This window comes from Hyaena hyaena, unplaced genomic scaffold (genome assembly GCF_003009895.1).
Source record: "Hyaena hyaena isolate Hyena2069 unplaced genomic scaffold, ASM300989v1 scaffold_479, whole genome shotgun sequence".
NCBI classification, from domain to species: Eukaryota; Metazoa; Chordata; class Mammalia; order Carnivora; family Hyaenidae; genus Hyaena; species Hyaena hyaena.
In genome coordinates this window covers 216,803-236,341 of record NW_024081107.1, presented here as the reverse complement: position 1 = coordinate 236,341, position 19,539 = coordinate 216,803, and the positions used below count along the sequence as shown (strand labels likewise).

At 35.8% G+C, this 19,539-nt stretch overlaps 1 protein-coding gene across 2 annotated transcripts in view; it reads left to right on the top strand.

Annotated features, from left to right (window-relative positions):
* The window catches only part of UNC13C (unc-13 homolog C), a 564,606-nt gene that overhangs the window by 431,820 nt on the left and 113,247 nt on the right, over positions 1 to 19,539 (top strand). For both annotated transcript variants that reach the window (XM_039254229.1, XM_039254228.1), the window contains 3 exons: positions 10,354 to 10,450; positions 11,104 to 11,247; positions 18,273 to 18,350. In XM_039254229.1, the coding sequence (XP_039110160.1) occupies positions 10,354 to 10,450; positions 11,104 to 11,247; positions 18,273 to 18,350 (319 nt within the window). The remainder of the gene's footprint in view (positions 1 to 10,353; positions 10,451 to 11,103; positions 11,248 to 18,272; positions 18,351 to 19,539) is intronic.

The following is a 19,539-nucleotide window of genomic DNA, read 5'->3' as shown; positions in this document are numbered from 1 at the left end:
CTCCCTGCCCAATGCATTTGACAATTACCAATGCAGGTAGGTCATAGTGGCCAAATAGAGAATAGCAGCGTTGCTTATAGCAATCTTCTGGGCTGGAGAAATAAACACTGATCTTCATTACTGTGAAGGCTCCTTGGACTTGTAGGATCAAAGTCATAGAAAAATGAGAATCCCAGAGAAGTAAACATAATACCCTGCATACAGTTTCTCCCTGAGGTATTTTCTGATTTTTAATCTGCCCTTGTGTGGAGACTGAGGCAGAAATAAACAAGTAGAAAGCAGGGACTAAGAAGTTAAAAATTAAGTAGATACTTCAGTAGCTTCACATTACTAGGGAGACAAAAGTTAAAGGTCAAGGCTTCCTAAGAAACAGGATTTCCCAGACTTTCAGGTGAGATCCCTGAGGGCTCTGCCCTGAAAATAGGAACTAGAAATAGCCCAGCCTAAAACTCAGCCTTGTCTACATTATGATCCTGTAAATACAAGGAAAAATTTAGATTTTGTCTGTAGAAAATGACCAATCAAAGGTTCCATAATTTTTCATAGATAATGTATAAGATTCAACAAAAAAAATTAGACTGCCAGGCAATAGGACCAAATGACTAGACTCAAAGAAAAAACAGATATTATACTTATCACACATAGGCTTTGATGTATCTTCAAAATCTGAGAGAATTTCAACAGAAAAATAGGATTCATAAGGAGAATAAAATGAACCTGGCAGGACTGAAAAAGGATTAAATTAGTTATGTAATAAATGGGTTTAAAGGCCTATTATATATAGCAGAAGAGGGGATTAAAGTGGAACATAAATTTGGAGAATATTTCCATATAAAATAGAGGGAGAAACAAAAAATGCAAAATACAGAAGAAAGAAAAGAACAAGGATTATATGGGACAAATTGCAAAGGTCTAATTTACAAAGAGAAACGAGTCCCAGAAAAGGAGAAGAGAGGAGTAATGTGTGGATTTTGTAAAATGGATGGAAAACATGAAGTCACAGCTAAAGAATTTCTATAAATCCTAAGCAGGAGATTTTAAATGCAAGGAAAACTACCTGTCATTGAATCATAGAAAATTGTTTAAAACCAAAAAAGAATTTTTAAAAATCTTTCCATTTATTGGAGTCAAGTAAGGGAAGACACTTGACCTTCAACGGAGCTACAATAATACTCTTGGATGATTGTTCAGAGGGAGTTACTGAAACCAAAATACACTGCAATGATATCTTTTAAATGCTGAAAGAAAACAACTAACAAACTTAGAGTTCTATAAGCATCAAAAATAGCCTTCCAAAAATAATATATATCCTTTCAAATCAAAGTGGCATAAGAGTATCTATATAACTGAGAAGCTCAAAGAATCCATTTCCAGCAGACCTTCACCGAAAATATATAAGCCATGCTTCAGATAGAATGAAAATGACTGAAGATAAAAATGCAGTAATGTAGCAAATAATGCACTAGAAAATGTATGCAGAGAATAATATTTAAAATATATTGTTTAAACATTAGAAATCTGTGGAAAAAATATACATTGAATTAAAACACAAGACAATTGCGGGGCGCCTGAGTGGCTTAGTCGGTTAAGCGTCCGACTTTCGCTTAGGTCATGATCTCGCGGTTCGTGGGTTCGAGCCCCGCGTCGGGCTCTGTGCTGACTGCCAGCTCAGAGCCTGGAGCCTGTTTCAGTCTGTGACTCCCTCTCTCTCTGACCCTCCCCTGCTCACGCTGTCTCTCTCTCTCCTAGAAATAAATAAAAATATTAAAAAAAAAAAAACACAAGACAATTGCATAAATTAATGGAGTTAATATGTTATAATCCTCAAATTGTTAGAAAGTATAAAACACTCCAGTTTAAAATCCTCTAATATGTCATAGATGTGTGTTATAATTTATAGTGTAACCCCATAAGGTACAATATAATACTATGCATCCATAAGAGAGTAGAGTGGAGAGTAATAAAACATACCTAAAGGCAAGAGAGGAAAACGCAAAGAATAAAGAGCAGGTAGGAAATTTGGGTGTGTGTGTTGGGAAGGGGGGTGGTGGGAAGCAAGATGATATTTTTAAAACTAAATATATCAGAAAATTTAGTGTAATCATTAAGTGTAATCATTAATACTCTAGCCAACAAATATTGGCCTACTAGATAAAATAGTAAAACCCAACTATCTTGCTTATAATTTATCCACCTAAAATGTAAGCATCTAAAAATTTTAAATAGAAGAATGAAAACAGTAATTGAGATAAATTTTTCACAAGATACTAGTATTAAATAAAAGCGACTCCAAGAAATATAATAATAAAATAATTTTAAGAAATAGAAATATTTCATGGATTGGAAAAGATATATCAGTTATTTAATAAAAGATATATCAGTTATAAATGTAAATGTATCTCATGACAGGTTAACAAAATAAAGCAAAAATTTGTCAAAAGGAAAAGAAAAAATCAACAAATCTACAATGCAACATGGGGACTACATTTTTTCAGCAACTGACTAAACATTCAGAAAACAAAGTCAGCAAAAATACAGAAGTTTCACAACACAAATAACATACTGAAAAATATTTATCTATCTGTAGCTATAACTGTATCCAGTCACTTAGAAATGCCATTATTTTTTATGGGAATTGTTTACACACACGTACACACACGCACATATGTATCTACAGTTTATAACAAATGATGAGAAAACACACATTGTTACCCCATGCACATAGTGCATTTACCAAAATAGACTATTTACTCAACCATAAAGGAGGTCTAATAATTTTAAAAGATTGAAATATATACTGTATATTCTAGGGCTGCTGTGGAATCAAGCCAGAAATCAACTCTAAGAAGATAACTAGAAAAAGACCAGATAGGGAAATGAAGCAGAACACTCTACTTCATAAGTTAAAAAAGTTAAAAAAGAAATCACAGGCACATGGGTGGCTCAGTCAGTTAAGCGTCCAACTTTAGCTCAGGTTGATCTCACAGTTCGTGGGTTCCAAGCCCCACATCAGGCTCTGTGCTGACAGCTCAGAGCCTAGAGACTACTTCAGATTCTGTGTCTCCCTCTCTCTCTGACCCTCCCCTGCTCATGCTGTCTCTATCTCTCTCTCAAAAATAAATTAAAAAAAGAAAAGAAATCACAGTGTGAATTATAAAATATTTTGAACTGTGATAATAAAATATGGCATATTAAAACTTGTGGATGGCAGCTAAAACAGGAGATGGAAGGATATTCTATAATTCCCTAGAGAGAAACTCTATAGAATTCTGTAATTTAGAGAAAGAGGGAGAAAGGTATAAAATCAATAGTGTAACTACCAGAAGAATAGTTTAAAAAGCAAATTATATCAAAGTAGAAGGAAGAAAATGATCAATATGACTTGGAACAAAAATAAATTTTAAAATGGAAGAAATTGCAAAGCCAGAGATGGTGTTTGAAAAAAATGATAAAAATAAAAAAAGACTTAGAAAGACCAATGGGAAATGAAAAGGAAAACAGAGGTCACAAATTACTGTTATCTGAAAAGGACATTACTCAAGATCCAAAAAGTGAAACATAGTAAGACATTATTTATGCCAGCACATTTAAAAGTTAGACAAATCTTTCAATTCCTCTGTATAACTTAGTGGCTAATATAAAAAATATTATTTTGTTTTTGTTTTCTTTCTTTTTTTAATGTTTTATTTATTTCTGACAGAGAGAGAGAGACAGCATGAGCAGGGGAGGGTCAGAGAGAGAGGGAGACACAGAATCCGAAACAGGCTCCAAGCTCTGAGCTGGCTGTCACCACAGAGCCCGATGATGGCTCGAATCCACGAACCATGAGATCATGACCTGAGCTGAAGTCGGACACTTAACCGAATGAGCCACCCAGGTGCTCCAAAACAATTATTTTTTTAATGGGCCCATAAGTTTTAAATTTTGAATCCATAGTTTAAAATCACATCACAACAAAAACTCCAGGCCCAGAAAGCTCCAAGTGGAATTTTTCCAACTATTTAAAGAAGAATGTCACCACTCATACAAACTCTTCCAGAAAAGGCAGGAACACTTCTCAGATAATTTGTTGAGGTTATCATATCTTCCAACTACTAAAACCTATTGAAAATATGACATATAATTAAAGAATAATTTCTCTCAGACCATACATTTAAAAAATAAATAGAATAGCTAGTAGAATACATTAGTTTATAAAAAGACTAATACAACATGACCAAGAAATATTTATTCCTGAAATACAAGATTAGTTTAACATTTTCAAAGCAGCGCATACAATTCACCACATTTAAGGAAGGAAAGAGAAAATCCCTACAGTCATTATTACACTAGATACAAAATAATAATTTAATAAAATACAATAGGAGTTTATTATAAAATTCTTGTAGAAGTTAAAGATAGAAGGGAACTACCTTAATCTAATATAGACTCACTCTTTCAAAAGAGAAACAACTATATAAACATTGTGCCTATTTTTCAATTGAAATGTAGTTAACAAACAGTATTTTAGTTTCAGGGGTACAACATACTGGTTCAACATTTATATACATTACAAATTGATCACCGTATATCTAGCTACTATCTATCACCATGCAAAATTGTTACAATATTGTTCTATTTCATATACTGTACATTGTATTTCCATGTCTATTTATTTTATAACTGAAAGTTTGTACCTCTCAATCTCCTTCCTCTATTTCAGATATCTCTTCCCTTTCCTCACTTCCAGCAACTGCCAGATTGTTCTCTGCATCAACGAATTGATTTCTCTTTTGTCTATTGGTTTTGTGTTCTTAGATTTCACATATAAGTGAAATCATATGACATCTGTATTTTTCTGTCTGAGTTATTCCACTTAGCATAACACCCTCTAGATCCATTTATGCTGTTACAAATGGCAAGATTTCATTCTTTGATTATGCCTGAGTAATATTCCATTGTATATCTGCACCACATCTTTATCTGCTTATTTATGGACACTTAACGTTGCTTCCATATCTCAGCTACTGTAACTAATGCTGCAATGAGCATATGGTAAATCTATCTTTTTGAATTAGTGTTTCCATTTTCCTCAGATAAATTCCCAGAAGTGGCATTGCTGGATCATACGATATTTCTGTTAATTTTTTTGAGGAACCTCCATAAATTTTTCTATAGTGGCTGCACAATTTCGAATTTCCACCAACAGTGATGAGGATTCCCTTTTCTTTGCATCTTCACCAACACTCGTCATTTCTTGTTTTTTTTTTCTTCTATAATAGTCATTCTGTCAAATGTGATGCAATATCAAGTACTTTAGATTTGCATTTTCCTGATCATAAATGATCTTGAGCATCTTTTTGTATGTCTGTCTGTTGGCCATCTATGTATTTTCTTTAGAGCAATGCCTGCTAAAGTCCTGTGTCCATTTTTTAAAATGGGTTTGTTTTCATTGAGTTCTGTGAACTTTTTATATATTTTAAACATTAATAGTCAATGGGTTCTATCATTTGCAAATACTTCTCCCATTCTGTAGGGGTTGTTGTTGTTGTTGTTGTTATTGATGGTTTTCTTTGCTGTGAAAAAGCTTTTTAATATGATGTAGTCCCATTTTTTTTGCTTTTGTTGCCGTCGCCTGAAGAGATTGATCCAAAAACATATTGCTAAGAAAGGTGTCCGAGAGCTCATGCTTATGTTTTCTTCTAGGAGCTTTATGGTTTCCAGTCTTACATTTAGTCTTTAATATACTTTCATTTTGTTTTGTATATGGGATAAGAAAGTGGTCCAGTTTCATTCTTTTGCATGTAGCTTCCCAGTTATCCCAACAATATTTATTGAAGAGACCATCTTTCCTGCATGGTATATTCTTGCTTCCTTTGTCATGGATCATTTAAATGTTTAAGCATGGGTTTATTTCTGGACCTTCTATTCTGTTTCATTGGTCTCTGTGTCTTTTTTGTCTGATACAAGTATTACTAAAACAGCTTTCTTTTTGTTTCTATTTGCAAAGAATAGATTTTTCTGTCCCTTCATTTTCAGTTTGTTTGTGTCTTTAGATCTGAAGTGAATCTGTAATAGGCCGCATATATACATTTTATTTTTTTTAATCCATTTAGCCACACTATATCTTTGGTTAGAGCATTACTCCATTTACATTTAAGGTAATTATTGATAGCTATGTACTTATTGCCATTTTATGATTATTGGTTGTTTTTGTAGTTTTTCTCTCTTTCTTTCTTTCTCTCTTGCTCTCTTCCCTTGTGATTTGGTGACATTCCTTAGTGTTATCTTTGTACTTCTTTATCTTTAATTTTTCTTTATCTACTAGAGGTATTTGGCCTGTGGTTACCACAAGGTTTGTATATAATAGCTTATATATTATATCCTATATAATATAGCCATCTATTTTAAGTGGATAGTTGCTTAGATTCAAACTTGTTCTAAAAGCACTATATTTTTACTCTTCTTCCTTTTTGGTTTTGACATTATAGTTTAATGTCATTATTCTTTGTATCTTTTGACTAATTATTGTTATTCTAGATGATTTTCCTACTCTTTTAACCTTCATACTACCTATATAATATGCTACTTTCACTATATATGTTTACCTCAACCAGGGAGACTTTTTTCTTTCATTATTTTCTTGTTTTTATGGCTTTCTGGGCCTGGAGTTTTTGTTGTGTTGTGATTTTAAACTATGGATTCAAAATTTAAAACTTATGGGCCCATTAAAAAAATATTTGTTTTTGTTATGGCCTTTTATGTTTAAAGGAGTTCCTTTAATATTTCTTATAAGGCTAATTTGTTGTTGATGAACTCCCTTCACTTTTGCCTATCTGGGAAACTCCTTAGGTTTCTTTCAATTCTGAGTGATTATCTTGCCAAATAGAGTATCTTTGGTTTATATATATACTTTTTTTCCTTTCAGTACTTTGAAAATATTGTACAACTATTTCTGGCCTGTAAATTTTCTGCTGACAAATCATCTGAGTCTTATTGGGCTTTACTTGTACATTAGTAGCTGTTTTCTCTTGTTGCCTTAAGAATCTCTCTTTTTTTCTTTAACTGTGAATACTGGAATTATAATGTGTCTTGGTGTGGGTTTCTTTGGGTTTATCTTTTTGGGGATTCTGTGTGAATCCTGGATTTGGATGTCTTTTTGCTTCACCAGGTTAGGGATATTTTCGGCCATTATTTCTTCAAATAGGTTTTCTGTCCCTTTCTCTCTCTTTTATCCTTCTAGGACCGCTACAATGTGAATGCTAGTATGCTTGAGGTTCTAGAGGTCCCTTAAACTATCCTCAGTTTTTAATTCCTTTTTCTTTTTGTTGTTCAGTCTGGATGACTTCCACAACTCTGTCTTCCAGATCACTGATGCATTCTTCTGCATCATTTAATGTGCCATTGATTTTCTGTAGTACAGTTTTCATTTCAGTTATTAGTCTTTGGTTGTTTGGGTTCTTTTTAATATTTTCTATCCTTATTGAAGTTCTCAAAGTATTCATCCATTCTTCTCCTGAGTTCAATAGGCATCTTTATGACCATTATTTTGAATGGGTAAAAATGCCTATCTTCATTTCATTTAGTTCTTTTTTGAGATTTTTTTTCTTGTTCTTTCTTTTGGAACATATTCTTGTGTTTCCTCATGTTGCCTCTTTGTTTCTATGTATTAAATAGATCAGTTAATTCTATTGGTCTGGAAGGAGGAGCTTTATGCAGGTGTGCTGTGGGGTCCAGTATTATAAGCTCCACTGGTGACTTCTCAGGGTTATCCTCTGTGTAGGCTGTATGCACTCTCCTGCTGTGACTGGAGGTGTGTCTGTGTGTGCGCGTGTGTGTGCGCACGTGCAAGCACATGCACAATTGCTTGTGTGGGGGGCTGTCCCTTAGCAAAACTATCTGTCTGGACCCACTACAACTGTTGTGGGGATGCTGGTGAGCATGGCTTGACTCTGACCTGTTTGGCTGAGGGGCCAGGCTGTGAATGCTTCAGGAGTGTTGGTGTACAGGGTTGGCCCTGGCATGAATAGCTGCAAGGCCCAGCTATAAAAGCTGTGGACACATCAGTAGGTGGGCCAGGCCTCATGTGGTTGACTGTGAAGTCTGACTGGCTGGCTTTGAGGTCTGGCTGCAACATTCACAGGTGCTCTTTTGCCTGGGGATGCCCCCAACCCTAGGCAGCACTGTTTGAGGGAGCCCCAGTGCTGGCCACCATGTGTGGTGGGGCAGGAGGTTGCTTGGAAGGGTCCCCACTACTGGTTGAGGTCTCCTGCCATATGTGGCAGTGTGGGAAGCCACTTGAGAAGAGTGTCAGGCCAGTGGAGGGGATTAGGTGGGGAGTCTGCAGGGTGGGGCACTTGGTGCTAGCACAGTAGCTGAAGAATATCAGAAATGGTGCCCACCGAGGCTAGGCCAACTAAATAGAAAAGAAGTGAAAAGAAAATGGTGTCTTCCAGGCTTCTCTTCCCAGAGAACATTCCAACAGATCCCCGTCCTTCTGACACATGCTGTAAAATTAGTCAATGAATCTCCTTCACAGGTAACACAAGTGCTTTTCAAACTGCTGCCTCTGTGCTGAGACTCAAAGTAAATGATATTGAGTGCATGTCCTTTAAGAGTAGAGTTTCCATTTTCTGCTAATCTCTGGCTCTTCTGGATATAAGCCTTGCTGGTTTCCAAAGACATGTTATGGGTACTCATTTTCCTGGTGAGGTTGCCTGGGCTATGGAGCCTAATGTGGGTGTCAGACCCCTTATTTCTCAGCAAAGGACAGTTGTATCCCTGTCCCTTCCACTGGTGGGTTGTTAGACTGGCCAGTATGAGTCCTGATTTAGACCACCCCTCTACCTGTCTTAGCTGTCTTCATGTGACTTTTTCTTTACATCCTTCATTGTATAATATCTGTTCTATTATTCTTCACTTCATTCTCTGAGATAGTTCTATATGTAACTACAGATTTTGGTGTGTCTCTGAGAGGACAAAAGCTCAGGATCTTCCTATTCTGTCATCTTGATCCCCTTCCTCTCCAAACATTATGCTTATTGATAGTATTTTAAAAAGTTTCCCCAAGATAAAATAACAACACTGATAGCTGATAACATCACCTTTATTTAACACTGTACTAAATATGCTATACAATACAATACGACCAGAAAGGAATAGAAAAATTTAATGATTGGAAAAGCATATATTGATGCTGTTGATATCTGTGTATGACATAATTGTGCATCTGGAAAATCCAAAAGAAACTACAGGATAACTAACAGAATTAAAAAGAGAATAAAATAAGTCTATATAAAAGTTAATTAAATTTCTATATAATACCCATAGGCAATTAAATATTACATATAAACCTTACCATTTAAATATTAAAAACATGAGAAACAAACGGGGATGAAAGGTATGCAAGCCTTCTACTGGGGCACCTAGAACATGTTACTTAGAGACATATTACCAAGAGACATTTCAGATGAACTTAAATAATATAGACAGTGTTCCTAAAAGGTACATTATTGTACAGATAGTAATTCTCCCCCCACTGACTTAATGCAATCCCATAAAAATTCCAGCAGATATTTTTGTGTAAATTGACAAATTTACTAAAAAAAAATGTGTGTAGAAATACAAAGGGCTAGGAATAGCCAAGGCAATCTTGAAGAGGAAGAAAAAAAATCCTGATAGCTGTACTATCAATTATCAAGACTTATTCAAAAAATACAATTATTAAATGCGTGTGGTGTTAGTGCATGACAAGTAGACCAATAGGAGGACAAAGTAGTCTAGAGACAAACCCACATGTGCTGTTACCTGACGTGCACCAGTGATGCCAATTCAAGGCAGTGGGGAGAAGGATCATCTTCTAAAATAAAGGATGCTTTGTACTTGCACCTCCACTTTGAAACAAAACCTTTGAAACTTTTTGACTATTCACAAAACCCAACTGCAGATGGATTACAGATCACAAATCAGAGGTGAGCACCCAGGATTTGTTAAGGAAACTAGTCAGTATGGGCGGAAACCTAACAGTAAAGTACTAAAGAGTGAGAAAAGGGCATAATAGGGGACACAGCACACAATATCTACATTTTATAAAATTTTAAATTCTAAGGGAATTGTAGGGTGGATATTGGGAACTAAGCTTATTTTAAAAAGCATGGGAAGAGCCAAGAAAGAGATAGACATTGAAAGCAAATAAACAGGGATGTATTCGATGACATAAAGCTAAAGGTCTCTGAGGAAACAGAACTATCAAAAAGGGAATGAGAAGAGATTTTAGGTTCTGAATTACTCTCATATAAGGAAAGAGTAGTGTTCACAGTTAATTTTGTGCAAATGACATCTCTTATGGCAAGTAACATTATTATTAATTTTTAGGTGGTTTGAGCCTTTCGTCATGCAGTGGCTAGATGAAAATGAAGATGTATCAATGGAGTTCCTTCACGGAGCACTAGGAAGAGACAAAAAAGATGGAGTGAGTTTAAATTACTTTGAGATTACTTATTGTCAAGATTCATTCACACTCTTCACTTCTAAGATGGTGGGAATTGTTAGGCTCATTGTTATTAATTACTTTTATTTTAATACTGTAATGACCAAAATAAATGTAAAACACAACTTTCAAGGGCTGATAAGAACCCTAGGGAATTGTTTAAAAAAAAAAAAATCTGTCACCCCTTTGCTCCCAAGATTGCTTTACCTGTTGACTTGATCTGAGTCTACAGGTTCACTAGGCATAAACAAAACTTCCTGGTCCTGAAAGCTTTTCAGGATTTCAAGATTAGGAGCAAACGTCCTCCAAATCCCTCCAGAACAATTTAAAAGTCTTGAACCACAATAGGCTTACTAACCTATCCTCATATCTATGGGGAATGAGAGAACTAATCTCTCAATGCAGAAATGGAAAAAACCAATTGATAGGAGCCTGTCTCTAATATTAGCTCTAATACATTTTCCAGAAAAAGAGATGAATGATTTGGAAATAGGTAAGCATTTTATTAAATGGGAAATGAAGGCCCATGAAATGAAGGTACATGATACAGGAGATTCACTTATTTGTGTGAATTGATTCTCTCTACAGTCCCTCTAATGTGCTTACTGGTATGGTTTCACCCTCTCTCTTCTCAGTTCCAGCAGACATCTGATCATGCCCTCTTCTCTTGTTCTGTGGTTGATGTCTTTGCTCAGCTTAATCAGAGCTTTGAGATTATTAAGAAACTGGAATGCCCTAATCCTGAAGCATTATCACACTTAATGAGAAGATTCGCAAAGGTAGGTTAAATGGAGAGAATCATTTCTTTTCTGGGATGATGGCATTTATTATCTTCTCGCACAGAATTTGACAAATGCTATTGTTTGTAGTAGTATTCTTATCTGACACCAATACCCCAATTTAATTTCTAATTCTAGTACCAGTAGGTTCAGTTTCCAGGCTTGTCACCTGACTTTTTTTCTACACTTCTGGTTTATTAAGTATAAACTTATCATCTATAAAAATGTATTTGTTATTCACATTAATGATTCAGTTGTTTGTACCATTGAAGGAACTACTACAGATGGCAAAATTATTTCAGATATGGTGCTTCTTAGCTGAAAATAAGACTTGGCATTTCATATTTAAATTGCAAATATTTTTAACAGTCACCATACTACAATGAAAAGTTTATTAGATTTGGAGTCATGGAAACAGAGTTCTGATTTCAAATCTGCCAATAACTGTAGTATGAGTCTGAACCCTTCATTCTGTTTTTAAGAAATGTAGTTTTCCTAGTTGACAGATGGATTTTGATCAGTCAGATATGTACTCTTGAGATCTCTTCCTCCACAATATGCATATATAAATATATAGCTTTGACATGTTAAAAATAATGGAATGCTAACACATTTAAATTATATAATATTTAAGATGTATTAATTTGCAAGGGGTGCCATAATTAAATATCACAGAATTGTGGCTTAAGAAGCAAGACATTATTTTTTTATAGTTCTGGAGGCTAGAGGTCTGAGATCAAGGTATCAGCAGATTTGGTTTCTTCTCAGGCTTCTCTCCTTGGCCCAGGGGTGGCAGCCTTCTTACTGGGTCTTCATGTGGTCCTTCTTCTGTGCACATGCACCCCTGGTTTTTCTTTGTGTACCCAAATTTGCTTTTCTTAGAAAGACACTAGATAGTTTTCTCACGTTGACACTTCAAGGGGGCCTAGGATCATCCCAGGGTGGTGGCTTTGAGCTGTTAGAAACTGTTACTATTCTGTTCAAGTCTTGATAGGCCAAGGTTGAGGGCTGGTTGAGAAGAGGGCTTAGAGGAACCTGGCTGAGGTTTGGTCAAGGAAAGAGTCTTTGTCTCCTTCTGTCATCCTGTGACTGGGATTCTAGCCTGAGAGATCCCAAAGAAGAGAGAACATAGGACTCACATAGAGCTGATGGAACTATAGCTGAAAAATTAGGTCCTTATTGTAAGGAGTTTTGAAGAATAGGCAATACTTTGCCTTTAGTAGACTTTACTAAACCTTTAATAGACTTCTTTTAGTAGAAAATAGGAGCCATAATATATATATAATATGAATATATTTGTATATACGTATATAATTACATAATATTATATATATGATAGAAAGTCAAGATAGAAATAAAGAAAAGAGAGAGAGAAAGGAAGGAAAGAAAGAAGGAAGGAAGAGAGGAAGGAAAAAAAGAAAGGAAAGAAAGCAGAGGGAGGGAGGGATGAAGGAAGGAAGTGAGATGCCAGTGAAAGCTTTTAGGTAGATAACTGTCAGCCTAACCTGTATTACATTATTTGTGTTCCAACAAGTATTTTGAACTCTATTCTTTATATCTGTTAATTAGGTAGGCTCAAGTAACCTCCCACTTTTAACAATAATAGCTAAAAATCATTTATCCTGATCATCTCTAGAGGAGACTTTTGGTAGCAGCAGATTTCAACCTCCGAATGGAGTGAAATCTGCTATAAGCTCCGTGGGAGAATTATTCTAAAAAAAATTTTCTAAGTCCTTTCTTGACAAGCAGCTGCATTTTGGGTGCCTGCCAAGAGAAGAAGGAAACAGGGTCATTAGGGATACTGTTGATAAAAGTGTGTCACATGCTATTCTTGGAACTCTGTGGGACTTGTGGAAGAAGGGTCATTTGAGAGTTTAATAATCTCAGAGCTAATATTTAGTGACATACTATTATAATTGTCCATGCTATGAGAAAGGTAACTAGGATTCACCCTCTGCGTGGTCAGGTAGCAGATTATGTAAGCCAGAGGCATGGGAGCATTGAGAGCAGAATGAAAACTCCACAAGGGCTTAAGGCCTTGGGCTCCAGACCACTCTCTGCTCTTTGGGTAGTTTTGACCTTTCTGCAGCTGTGAAGCTGCACCCAGCCACATTTAGACTGTCTGAAGTATAAGAAAGTGAGCTGGAGGAAAGTATTAAGAAGTGGGAGATTACCAAGAGGGTTATGTTAGAATCACACACAGGAAAACACATTCTTTGAACTGAGGAGAAAAGAATGAGGCTCCATGTGAGGTGCCTGGGTGGCTCAGTCAGTTGAGAGCCCAGCTTCAGCTCAGGTTATGATCTCAAAGTCCACGGTCTGTGGGTTTGAGCCCTGGGTCAGGCTCTCTGCTCACAGCTCAGGGCCAGCAGTCCTCTTCGGATTCTGTGTGTCCCTTTCTCTGCCTCTCCCCTGCTCGTGCTCTCTTTCTCTCAAAAATAAACATTAAAAAAAAAAAAGAATTAGGCTCCATGTGTCACTGAGGAAATATGAGCTTTTATTGGCACAATAAAAGTATTTTTTAATAACTAAAATGTTCAATCCATGTAAATTCAATACCACCTAATTATTAACACAAGGAAATATTATGAGGAAAAATGTTTTCTGGGAATGTAGAAATGACAATTTCATTAAAAAATAAATTTATTTTGGGGCGCCTGGGTGGCTTAGTTGGTTGAGCGTCTGACTTTCGCTTAGGTCATGATCTCGCGGTTCGTGGGTTCGAGCCCCGCGTCGGGCTCTGTGCTGACTGCCAGCTCAGAGCCTGGAGCCTGTTTCAGTCTGTGAATCCCTCTCTCTCTGACCCTCCCCTGCTCGTGCTGTCTCTCTCTCTCTCTCCTAGAAATAAATAAAACATTAAAAAAACATTTAAAAAAATTTATTTTGTTGAAATGATTTTAAAAATCATAACATTAAAACAGGACTTTGTGGTTAATATAATTAGGTATTTCACAGCCATGTCAGACTATTGGAATCTGTGTTCTTTCATCACATGTGACCATTGGTCTTGAAAACCCTATCCTTCTTAGAATTAGGATCCTCATGTCAAAATACTGAAATCATTCTCTTCCTCAGACTTATATTGATTTAAACCATCTCTCAGAGAAAAGACCTCATAAATGATAACTACAAACATTTGGGAACATTTAACATTCTGAAGTGGGATTTAAAGGGATGATTTGTTTTTACGAAAGCATATGTAAAACTGAATATACCAAACAAATGCTCTACATTTCATAGCTCTGATGAGAGAATAAGAGTACACATGGGTAGTGAATATTTCTATGGCTGTACTGCAGCTCTTGATAAGTATGACCAATTTATTTAAAAAAGAGTGATATGAAGTAATGATATCTTCATTATTAAGAACAAACCAACAAATGCTGAGTTTTGGCTATGATTCTCGCTGTTCATTTTTTTATTGAGTTTTCAGAGACTAGAGATACTATGGTGAGTGAGACACACATATTCCTTGTTCTTTGGGAATGTAATCCTAATTTGCAAATTTACTGATGTAATTAATTGAACATCACTATGTACTTATCACTTTATGTATATTGTCTTGTTTATTCTTCACTACAACTCCATGACACAGGTACTATTATTTTTCCTAATCATTCAAATGATGAAACAAGCTTAGAAAGTTTAAACACCTCGGGCCACTTCAGTGGCTCAGTCGGTTAAGCTTTCAACTTCAGCTCAGGTCATGATCTCACTCACTGTTCCTGAGTTCAAGCCCCGCATTAGTCTCTGGGCTGACAGCTCAAAGCCTGGAGCCTGTTTCAGATTCTGCGTCTCCCTCTCTATCTCTGCCTCTTCCCCACTCATGTTCTGTCTCTCATGAAAATGAACAAACATTAAAAAAATTTTTTAAGTTTAAATAATTCGAAGAAGGCACGCAACTAGAAATTGTAGGGATAAAGTGCCACTAAGCTGTAGTACCTTCACAGTCTGGTATCCTCACAAATCAATTGATAAGTCAGAGAGCAGAATCTCTGAGCCAAACCTAGGCAACTCCTGGGATTCTATCTTATACTGCATGCATTAAAATACAGTGCTATAAACCACTGAAGTGACATTTCTGATGTCACTTACCAGATACTATACTTCTTGTCTTCCATGCTTTGTACTTATACTGAATGTTCCATAAATAAAGTGTGGCTGAAAAGATGGATTTTGGACCAAGGTTCTTATCTTACTGAATGCAAGAATAATGCCCTAGATGGACCTTCTGGTGGAATTGATAGGATATTTAGCCCACTTCTAAGAGCATGTCATTAGCTCAGGAGATCATGACTTTGGATAATTGATAGCCATCTCACTTAGTAATACCAGTAGCTGCATGTCCAATGAGAGCAGATTGCAGATGGAAGATATTTGAGTCATCCTGTTTGACCCTTTAAATGCAGAGAATCCCTGACTTCATTACCACAATCCTATTAGAATTTCATTTTATTTCATCTGGAGTGCTTTGAATGGCAGTTCCTTTACTGCATCCATAAAAGAATCATCTACACCTCATGACTATCTCTTCATATAAACTATATTTTATTATAGAACAGAAGGCAAACAGCTTCTGTTAGACTCTTGCCTCTTTCTCTCTCTACTGTCCCCATTCCTGATGCCTAAGAGTCCCACAAAGATAAAATTCTGAGCTAAATTCACACACTCAGAAGGAAGTTCTATCTTCCAGGCTTTGCTAGGTACACCTTCCATCAACAGGTTCTCTCTGGAAAGTTCACTTCCACCCTGCTCTACATCAGTTAGGACTGTGGCTTTCAAACTTTAGCTTGCAGCAGAATCACCTTGGAGGCTCATTAACAAATACCAGAATTGTTGACTCAGTAGACCTGGGGTAGTACCAGAGAACTGGCACTTCACCAAGCTCCTAGGCAAAGCTTATGATATGGCTGGAGATGTGTCTTAGGAAAGTATGTCAAGGAACTGGTTACAAATATTAAAGAACTAAGACCTTGTAAGGTTTGACTTTGTTGAGTGAATCAGTGAAATTTAAGTTTCCTCTAAAATGTACATGAAGCCTGTCATTCACATATGCTTTGTATGTTAGTAAACAAATGGATGTTATTATAGCCAGTGTATCCACAACTCCTGTGGGCATCAGGCCTTACCCACAGCTCCTTCTTACTTGCTCACCATTGGCATCTGAAGGTTAATGAATATGAGATCCTAGGATCAGTTGCCTACAAGTGAGAATTCAACAGACTAGGGTTTTCCTAGAGAGAAGAGTCAAATGGCAGACCATGGAGGATACCTTGAGAATAATCTGAACTGAATATCTGGACTCTCCTCTCCAAACTTTATCTGGAGCAAGTTATAATCTCTGAGTTGCAACAAGCTTCTCAAGTCAGATTTTGGTTTTGTTTTTACAACACAATGAAATGATCCCTAGGGTTTATACTGTCATTAGAACCTGCAAATTGAAAGCAGTACAAGAGAATTAGTACTTTTTAGGTAAGTCCCAAAGTAATTTTCAGCATTATATCTAAAGTAAAATTTGAACAGCTGTGTTTAGAAGATACTTCAGTCTGATCAGCCATCTGGTTTCCTAGATTTATTGGTCTTCTGCTTCATAAGATTTTATATTTTCCAAGGCCAACTTTCTATTTAAATTGACGCTTATTATCAACATGCTTTGTACTTCCACAAAATATCAATTTTCTTTCTGCATGTTACCCTAATTTCAGGTTTTCACTATGGTCTTAAACATCTGTAAAACATGTTCAAAGTTACACATGGTGAATTCAGGTTTATATATGAGGGAGTTAAGTTGAAGGAGAGATGCTTAGAGTTTTTCCTGAATTATTTTGAGCCATGCAAAGAAAATGCAGGTAAATATGTTACACAAAAAAGAAAATAAAAGCTTTTTGCCCTTGCTTTTCTATAAAAAGAGTTAGTATATATCTACAGTTATTATTTCTTTCTCTCCTAAGAAAATCATGTCCACATTTGACATAAGATAATTCAAGCTATGTAAGTAGAAATAGTAGGATACAAATTGATCAATATATCATTAAGTAGCTGAAATAAAATTCAACCGTGTTTTTCCTTATTTTTGCATAATTAAGTAGAAGCAGAGGGCATCCTTCAGCTCAGAAACAGTTACGAAATGAAGAAGAAAAATGTAGAAGTAGGATGAAGAGGACAGAAAGAAGGCAAAAATTGGGCAATATTTTTTAGCAAGTAATGCATCAAAAAATAATTTATTAAATTAAAGGTAAATGTACTGAAATAGTGTGATACAACCAAAGCCGAAGTTTTAGGTTTTCAGAAGTGGTCTTTGATATGAGTAAGCTCCTTATAGAAAATTACTGAAAATATCCTTTACTAAGTGACTTGTACAGGAATGCTCTGACCCCACTTATAACTATAAGGTGTTTAGGAACATTGTAGAAAGTTGAGAAAATGACCAGCGCAGAGACTGTGGGCATTGTGTATGCATGTGTGGTGAGAACGAGAGGGGTGTAGGAACTAGGAACCATGAGGAAGGAATCAAAGCACACGGCAGGTTGTTACAGGCATGAGGGGAAGATCATTAGAGTCATTAGATAATACCCATCCGGTCATAGAGGAGGTTGTGAGAAAATCGTGTATCTTCTGAGCAGTTAGTCAGGTTAGAAATACAGAATTTATGGGGCACCTGGCTGGCTCAGTCAGTGGAGCATGTGACTCTTGCTCTCAGGTCATGAATTTGAGCTCCACATTGGGTGCAGAGATTACTTAGAAATAAAATCTTAAAGAGAATTTTTATGCTAGAGTGGATTGTATTAAAATGGAATGAATTCATGTGCAATGTCTTTCACATGTACTCATAAATATCACAAATTATCATCTAAGTATAATAGTTTGAGATCCTTCTTTTGGCAAGAATTTAGATTTAATCACTGCTTATGGCCCCCTTGTAACTGAAAAAGAAAGGAAAAGTTGGCCTGATTAGCATTAAGCTGGATAGTGGATGCATAACTGGATACACTTAACTGGATACATTTTATACTTTTTCCCCCTAGACGATCAATAAAGTACTGCTTCAGTATGCAGCAATTGTATCAAGTGATTTCAGTTCATACTGCGATAAGGAAAATGTGGTAAGTAAAACCATCTCTGCCTTCACGTTCTCCAGTTGAGATGTACTTTTTTAAACTAATAGGTAAGCAGGAGAAATTTCTGTTTTCCTTCTGTTTTCAAAGATAATAGGGAATGTAAATTTCGAGAAATATTTTGAAAACTTCCCTAGGAGTCTTGAACTGGTTACAGTACAAAATTAGAGACAGGTTAAGAGCATCTCAAGCTTAGCCGACTTGTGGTTTTCCCTGATCATGAGGAACAGGACTCACATAAACAATTAAAAACCACATTATAAAACACTGCAACTGAGAACTAGGAATTTAAAACCTGTTTGTATTGACACAGTGTAGTTTGGGCTCCAGTACCAAAGTGAGTATGATTTATCTTTCAGTTTTCAAATACGTTGAAAATGATAGTTAAAGAAAGAAATGATTCTGATTTCTATTCCAAGTTATTAACTTAGCCTTTTTATGTTTTGGATGATTGAGAAAATCTTTATAGATTCAAACCAGCAATGCAACTTAATAAAAGGCACTAAGGGAAGTAAGATAAACTAAAGTGATTTGGAGGATACTCAGTGTTTATTCTGTGGTGGAAGGTGAAATCTTTCCTATTCACCATATGTAATATTAGGAGCAATATAATGGTAACATTATAGGAATGTTTTTAAACACTGAAAAAATATATTACAAATGTTAGTACTAGATTTTTAAAGAAGAAACCCAGTTTCTCCCCCCTTAAAAAAATTAGTTCCCACTATCAGGCGAGCTTAAAAAAGAATTCCTGCTGAAACCTCATTGATCTCTGGCTGACGGCTCATTAATATGTCAGTCTTAATGGTTCTTGAGGGTCCCAGAAGATACCTCTTTCCCCTAAATTAATATGCTGCCTAGAAATTTTATGAAAATTCCCAGATATCCAGCAGTGATTTCTAACTTGCATTGGTTGTAAGTACTCTAATAGGCAAAGTATTTATTTAATGAAAGCATATTTATACTTAAGTTTATAATGCATTTGAAAATATTATGTTGAAAATCAAAAGCAGTGCCAGATAATTTCAGGAAAACTTCTGATTATATTAGGATAGCCAAGTTGAACATTTTGAAAGGTAGTTTTAAATTACCAAGGATAATTCTTGGCATTCAGAAAAGAAAATTAGCATTAAGAGACTCCTGCAGACCTTCACTGTATTATGAGTTAACATTCTAT